The sequence below is a fragment of the Ranitomeya imitator genome, chromosome 1 (genome assembly GCF_032444005.1).
Source record: "Ranitomeya imitator isolate aRanImi1 chromosome 1, aRanImi1.pri, whole genome shotgun sequence".
Lineage (NCBI taxonomy): Eukaryota > Metazoa > Chordata > Amphibia > Anura > Dendrobatidae > Ranitomeya > Ranitomeya imitator.
Genome location: NC_091282.1, coordinates 670,923,978 through 670,931,625, shown reverse-complemented (window position 1 = coordinate 670,931,625; position 7,648 = coordinate 670,923,978). Strand labels below are relative to the sequence as shown.

At 44.7% G+C, this 7,648-nt stretch overlaps 1 protein-coding gene across 2 annotated transcripts in view; it reads right to left on the bottom strand.

Moving 5' to 3' along the window:
* Window positions 1-76: 76 nt before the first annotated feature.
* The window catches only part of KNL1 (kinetochore scaffold 1), a 53,177-nt gene continuing 45,605 nt past the window's right edge, over window positions 77-7,648 (bottom strand). For both annotated transcript variants that reach the window (XM_069729756.1, XM_069729747.1), the window contains exons 20-26: window positions 6,928-7,029; window positions 5,985-6,085; window positions 5,592-5,660; window positions 1,715-1,824; window positions 1,402-1,520; window positions 359-481; window positions 77-216 (exon numbers count right to left, since the gene is read on the bottom strand). In XM_069729756.1, the coding sequence (XP_069585857.1) occupies window positions 114-216; window positions 359-481; window positions 1,402-1,520; window positions 1,715-1,824; window positions 5,592-5,660; window positions 5,985-6,085; window positions 6,928-7,029 (727 nt within the window). In that variant the 3' untranslated portion in view covers window positions 77-113. The remainder of the gene's footprint in view (window positions 217-358; window positions 482-1,401; window positions 1,521-1,714; window positions 1,825-5,591; window positions 5,661-5,984; window positions 6,086-6,927; window positions 7,030-7,648) is intronic.

Genomic DNA, 7,648 nt, shown 5'->3' with positions numbered 1-7,648 from the left:
GTTTACTTAAAAATTGTTTTCATTGAGCTCTCAGAAACCAAATATCATTATGGCGTGACATGGCGCACATACACGATCTCATCAAGTTCTTTCTTCATTCGAAGAATATATTACTACTTTAAAACTAATAGATTTTCATGTAAGGATTTCACAGTTCTCTTCAGATACCAGAGCCCAATGGGAACCTTCGACATAATTTCCATCACTCTGTTTTTTCTGAAATGTAAACGCATAACTACATGTTAGCGTGTCTGTACATGAGCCATCCCATTTCAGGTGGTATCTCTTCTCCACAGTAAACGTTATCGGATATTCTAGAAAAATACGCTAGAGTTAAGGAAACCTCCTTGATACTCACGTAATGCTTCCAATGCGATTATTCAGTGTAAAGGAAAGAGGTGTGGTTGGGTAGGTATCCGAAAGATGGATTATCAGCTCAAACTTTACAAGAGTTGCTAAGCTGGAAAAGAGTAGACTTACTCTACAAGAAAAACAACAAGTTCAAGTTACCCCCAATTATTCAATCCATGTTAAATTTACATATGTCACAAGGGAATCAGCAGTTTTTGCTATGTAATCTGAGAGCAACATAATTTAGGGGCAGAGACCCTGATTCTAATGATGTGTCACTTATCAATTTTTCTAATGCAGATCATTCTCTGAATATGAAGCTCTGTATAACCCTGTGCACACCATAGATTGTACACAGAAAGTGTTCACTATGTATAGGCAGAACGCTGCTAATCAGTGGTGAGGTTACACAGAGCAGGAGGAGTACATGGCATGAGACAACTAGCGATAAAAGATTTTATATGAATAAAAAGAAAAAAAAGAAAAAACAATACAACCATACACACACACGTGACCATCAAACTTCATCAGAACAAACCTCAGAGAATTGTCCTGATGAAGAAGCTTCATACTTCGAAACACATTGTCCAATAAACCGAATTCTCTGATTCCTGTCTCCTCATTGTCCTTCCGCTGGCAGCAGTTTTAACCCATTGTTTCCCAGTCTTTTGTTCCCATTACCATGGGTCTGCAGCATCCTAAGCCTTTCTAGTGGTCGTGAGCATACAGCCCGACCAGTTGAGCACCATTGCCCACATTGTATCTGGATAAGACCCTATTGCACTTTGTCCTTCCAGCTCTTTACTCTAGCACGGATTTTAGGTTCTCTGTACTGGAAGGTGGCTGGGAGGTCTAGTGCACCACCAACATTGGTAACGTGAATGTAGAAGACGTAATGGTATAAAGAGAAGGTGACATCTACAGAGAGTTAATAAACAGTCTATGCATACTGAAAGTGTATGAACAAACGAGAAAAGGGATTGCCTTTATACTATTTACACTAGGAGACGAAGTGCAACTATATTGTTTTTGCAAAAGTATTTCTCTCACTCTTGGCTCTGTACGTGGACCTTCACAACGTTATATATTGCGCCCCATCTTGTTAGGTTCTCCAGCTCTTCTCCGAGTAGTTTACAGCGGCTCACCACCAGGGACAAATCAAAAAGTAGCTGGAAAACAAAAAAAAAAAAGCCAACATACAGATGAGACCTCAGGCAACGCCACAGATAATGTAATTGAACATGACAGTGTAGTTTATCAATCACTGTAAAGGGTCAGCACCCGGCGAGGCATCTCCGGGTACGGCTGTGAGAGTCTGAACAGGGCCGAGATCACAGGAGCGGATGTGTAGGACATCGATTACCTGAGGAATGTCGTTCTGGGTTTTATAAGCCTCATGGAAGGCAGACTTCTTCTCAACGTACTGAGAAATCAGTCTGTGGACCAGAACAGTGGACGGAGGGGCAGACGCATCTGCAAACAAGGGGAAAAGCAAAGTAAGTGATTTGCACCAGGGGTGTCAAACTGCATTCCTCAAGGGCCGAAAACAGGTAATGTTTTCCGGATTTCTTTGTATTGCACAGGTGATAATTTAATCACCTGCACAGAGAATGATTCGAGCACCTTGTGCAATGCTAAGGAAATCTTGAAGACATGCACGGTTTGCGGCCCTTGAGGAATGCAGTTTGACACCCCTGATTTGCACACACAGATCAGGTCATTTTCTAAGGCTATGTTTCCACGTTCAGGATTGCATCAGGATTTGGTCAGGATTTAATACAGGTAAAATCCTGACCAAATCTGCTCCTGAGGTCACTGGCAGGTCACCTGCGTTGTCCTTGCGTTTTTTTTGCAATGTAAGGACATGCTGTGTTCTTACAAGACGCGCCGCATGTCCGTTTGAGGGTCTGCCGCATGCGTCTTTTACTGCATAGTGGAGACGGGATTTCATGAAATCCCCTCCACTATGCTGTAACATCTGGACGCTGCGTTTTTGAACGTGGAAACATATCCTTAGGCTCCTCAGGTCATCATTCCTCTAATGAGGACCCGTCACTAGCCAGTAATGTCATTTACTGGATATAAATGCCACTGTTCTTCTGATCCTGCGCCTCTCTGATCCAGGGATATGGCCTTCTCTTTCCTATATGTGAATACATGTTTGTTTTTTTAGCTAAGTGGGTGTGTTCCTCACCTCTTTTGTGGGAGTCTTCTTGATGACCAAGCCCAGTGCCAAATCCAAAGTTATTTAATAGGCCATGTGGCGACGTTTCGTTCCAGGGTACAGACCTTTCCCTGTATGATATTCACACATAGGAAAGAGGCCATATCTCAGAAACAAAAATAAACATTGCTATATTCAGGGGGACAGCACCACTAACCGGTTAAAAGTAAAAATATGATCTATTGATGTAAGGCAGCAGATCAATTTGAAAGAGTGAACAGTAGTGCTATTTAATAGCCCATAATGGTGACCTTTTGGTTCTTCAAGCTTGCACAGATTGATCTCTAGATATGCTTTAATAAAATGATGCTGGTAAAGGCACCTGCTAAGGCCGGTTTCACACATCAGTGGCTCTGGTACGTGAGGTGACAGTTTCCTCACGTACCGGAGACACGGACTCACGTAGACACATTGAAATCAATGTGTCTCTGCACTGTCAGCGTGTTTTCACGGACCGTGTGTCCATGTGCAAAACACGGAGACATGTCAGTGTACATGGGAGCGCACGTATTACACGGACCCATTAAAGTCAAACCGCTGTCCGTGTGCAGTCCGTTCGCCGTGCAGGAGACAGCGCTACAGTAAGCGCTGTCCCCCCCATGTGGTGCTGAAGCCGCCATATCTTCTCTCCAGCAGCGTTCGCTGGCGAGAAGATATGAAAAAAACTTTTTTTTTGTGTTTAAAATAAAGATCCCATAGAGGTGGAGTGGAGCCGCATATTCATCACTGTAATGGGCGGCACCACGTGACCGCTCATACAGGAGAAGGTGCGGCGAGGACAGGACGCTGCGAGGGAGCCGGGTGAGTATTTTATTAACGGCGGGCAGGTGCACAGGAGGTGGGAGGGTAGGGGGGGGGGGTTGTCGGGGACAGGGATCTTTATTTTAAACACGAAAAACAAAAAAATGATTTTTCATATCTTCTCGCCAGCGAACGCTGCTGGAAAGAGGAGATGAATGGCGGCTTCAGCACCAGATGCAGGGGACAGCGCTTATCTCTAGCGCTGTCTCCTGCAAGCTCCGTGTGGTACCCAGTCGGCACACGTGTGCCACACGGATGGCCTACGTGAGCTCACGGACACACAAATCCGGTACCGATTTTTCCGGTACCGGAATTATCTGGAAGTGTGAGACTGGCCTAAAAGGGAATCTATCACCTAATTTTGGCCCTATATACTGTGGCCACCGCCATTAGGGGCTTAAATGCAGCATTCTGTAATGCTATAGATAAGCCCCCGATGTATCCTGAAAGATAAGAAAAACAGGTTATATTATACTCACCCAGAGGCGGTCCCGGTCCGGTTCTGGTCCGATGGTGTCGCAGGCCGGGGTCCAGCACCTCCCATCTTCATACGATCACGTCCTCTCCTCTTCCTTGCTTCTGTCGCGGCTCCAGTGTACTTTGCCCTGTTGAGGGCAGCGTAAAGTACTGCAGTGCGCAGGAGCGGGAAAGGTCAGAGAGGCCCGGCGCCTGCGCACTGCAGTACTTTATGCTGCCCTCAACAGGGTAGAGAATTACACCTGCGCCGCAGCCGCGACAGAAGCAAGGAAGAGGACATCATCGTTAGAAGATGGGAGGCGCTGGACCTCGGCCTGCGACGCCCATCGGACCCGAACCACACCGGGACCGCCCCTGGGTGAGTATAATATAACCTGTTTTTCTTATCTTTCAGGATACATCGGGGGCTTATCTATAGCATTACATAATGCTGTAGATAAGCCCCTAATGGCGGTGGCCACAGTATATAGGGTCAAAATGAGGTGACAGATTCCTTTTAAATTGATCTTCGGCAGTATTTGGGAAAATGGTGCCAGTCAGAGGAAAACTAAAATCCAGAAGACATCTTCAGGGTGGAGGCATTCACCCCCTCCCACTTACAGTCTCCAGAAGGACAAAAGCTTACACTTTATTGAAATAGTGCCAAATTGAACATATGGTGTAGTGAGGAATCCTAATCAAAAGAGGTTTGAAGCTGGAGCTTCCTGTGTTTTGAAGCAGAGAACCCCCCAGTGCCCAAAGTAGGATATCTATTGTGGGAAAGTCAGAAAGGTAGGTTTGTAGTTTCAAGGGGCTGAGGCAGTGGGAAAGCTAATACATTTAGAGGTAACTCGTTATTTTCAGAGGAAACTGGACATCTGCAACTAGACCGTTCAGTGCCCATAGTCAGATAGGAATATTGGGATTTAAATTCATCCGATATTGATGGGGCATACATTTTCAACTTCAGGATTAAGAGGGGAAAAAACATGCATTTTTTTTTCAAAACTTTGAGACATGCCCATCAGCCCCAAATGAATAGTGGCCAGTTAGATAGCTGACGACAGCCATGTTTCCTATGAAAAGATAAAATCGCCATAGAAAGTATGACGTCAATATCGAACGCCTGCGATCTTCAGGAGCGGAGATATTCTAGAAGTTGGAAATCTCAATTTTCTGATACAGAAGCCACATGGCAGAATCTGACCCACATGAGGTCATCAAGGGTGTATGCGGGTGTAACGTGTACATCTGTGGAGGCTTGATCTGCGCAAGCACCACTTGTGACTAACACGGTGCTGAGTGAAGATAAAACAGCAGAGGGGTCTTGGCAGAGCCAGAGACCCTACCCACAGGCCCAACCTGATGCACGTAGATCAATATGTCACAATTAACCCAACATGGTGTGATTGAAAATTACAGGTCGACATAGAAATAAAAAATAAGTCCTTGCAGAATTGGACAACCACAAATGCTGCGGGGTCATTTCATGTTGGGAATGGAGATACACGAAAAGTTAACTAGCGAGAGAAACATCCTAACAACACGGCGGCTAAGAGCTTTATTATTCAGTGCCGGTTTTTAGAGAATTTCTATGCAGTGTCAAGCTGCTCAGCACTTCTGAGAAGAAGCCGTGCTAGACCTGAAGCTAAGCCTCGCATTTCATGAGTCTGCCTCGGAAACCATCATTTATTTGTGAAGTCCCTGCTGTGGACATTTTTCACATTGACCGTCAAAATCCAAGAAAGGTCAGACTCACCATCCAGCTGAGACTCCACGGTCACGCGGGAAATTCTTCTGCAAGGCTGGTTATTAAAGTTCTCACCATCTGAATGGGAACACGATATATTAACGACCGGAGAAGGGCCTCATCACTGAGCACATTGGGACAAGACAGGAAGGAGCATGATGCACACCGCGCAATAGGATGGAAAATGGATTTTTAGAAGATGGGGCAATATTCGGCTTGTGACCAGAATGTTAAAACAAAAACGTGATAACATAGAAATAATAATTCATATTGAAAGAAAATATAATTTTATCAGTAGAGACACAAAAAAAAATAAAAAATGAATGTAAGATCTCCGTTATTTTGAGTCCCTGTGTGCCGTTCCCACAGTTTCACATTGTGTAAGAGCCAATTACCACCTACCGATAGAATCTCCGAATGAGATGGAAAGTCCCAACGAATCGTACAGAAAGTTAAATGCCGCGTTGGTGTCCGTCCACTTAACCAGTTCCCATTCAGTAAAACTGAAATGAAAATGGCAGGCAATGACGTCAAGATTAAGAACTATACATTTTGGCAAAATCTCCCAGCCCTGCGTAATTGGCATCTACCACAAACATGAACACGAATGAATACAAGTAGATCTTTCTCGTGTCAGTAGGTAATCTACAGACACATAATAGACATAACCCCTGAGGAAGCCACTACATGGCGAAACGTGATGTCTTCACGCCCACATGGGTTGATTTCTTGAGCCTCCCATCAGTTTGGCGCTTGTGTACACAGTATATTATCTTATTGGTCATCCTGTGCATCTATTGGAGGCTGTTTTTTTTATCTGGATCATTTCTAACTAAATTGGCTGTGGTAAATTTTTAGGTATATCTGGTTTTACAGACATTTGCCAGGTGGGCTGCTGGGAGAAAATGAAATGATATTCTCCGTGCAGCCACTAACTTCCAACCATTGTGGTGGTGCCATGGAGGTGAACAGTGAGTGCGTAGTGCTCACCCTTACCGATCCATGACTGACAGCTCGTTCTGTATAGCATGTGCACCCAGCAGGATGACAGTCGTGGGGCAGAAAAGTTATTTTAGTCTAGATTTTTTTTTTCTTTTATCTACAACGTGGAGAAATAAGTAAGTGACAGCTCACATGCAGAAGCTTAATTTCAGAAATTTTTAGAGCACCTCATTGATTTGAATCTATGTTGTCTAGAAGGGGCAAAAATCAGCCGTCTGCTTGGAGCTGTGTGCCAGACCTGGAGCAATAAGCTTCCATTCCCAGAGTGCTGGCAATGGGAGTTTTGGTTGGTTGCTATTCATTGAGGTCTACTGTGTATACCTGGAGAAGTCTACAAACCTACCTGCGTTCTTGTAATCGTTCGCCAATCACTCGTGCCTCTTCTTGCAGGGAACCAAGCCGTGCCAAGAGATTTTGTTTCCTCTCTTCTAGCTCTAAATTCTCCCTACAAAAAGCAAAATGCTGGATTACATCACTTAGGTTTAATGTTGGATTCCTCTAAAGGGGATGGGGGGGGGGGAAAGACTGCTGTGCAAGGAGTAGTTCAGCATGACATCGTATGGAATCACCATCTGTTATACGGTCTACCTTGTGAATACGCAGTTATAAACAGTACTATATACAAGGAGCCATCACGTTTTCCATGTGCAGGAATATAACTAGAGTCTGCAGTGCCCTAACTTCTGCACATCAAGGCTAGGAACAAGTGCGTATTGTACAAATATAGCTGGCACCGGAATATGGGAGGGAAGTGGGGAACATGGAGGTCGGAGGTGAAAGCATCCCGAAAAGCTGGACATGCAAATCCAGCCGTGCGTGCTGCAGGCGGTCTCCATTTCCATACAATGCAATGTGTGCAATCCCCTCTGCACCCACGCTGAAGGGGACATGGGATACTCAATGTTTTGAGGCCTAAAGATGGCATCTGATGGCTGGAAACCAAAAAGTGTAGTTAAGGATGGAAGCAGCCATGTACATAACTACATTAAGAGGGAATCTGTCAACAGGTTTTTAATATTTATTTCATCTGAGAGCAGCATGATGTAGGGCAAGAGAGTCTGATT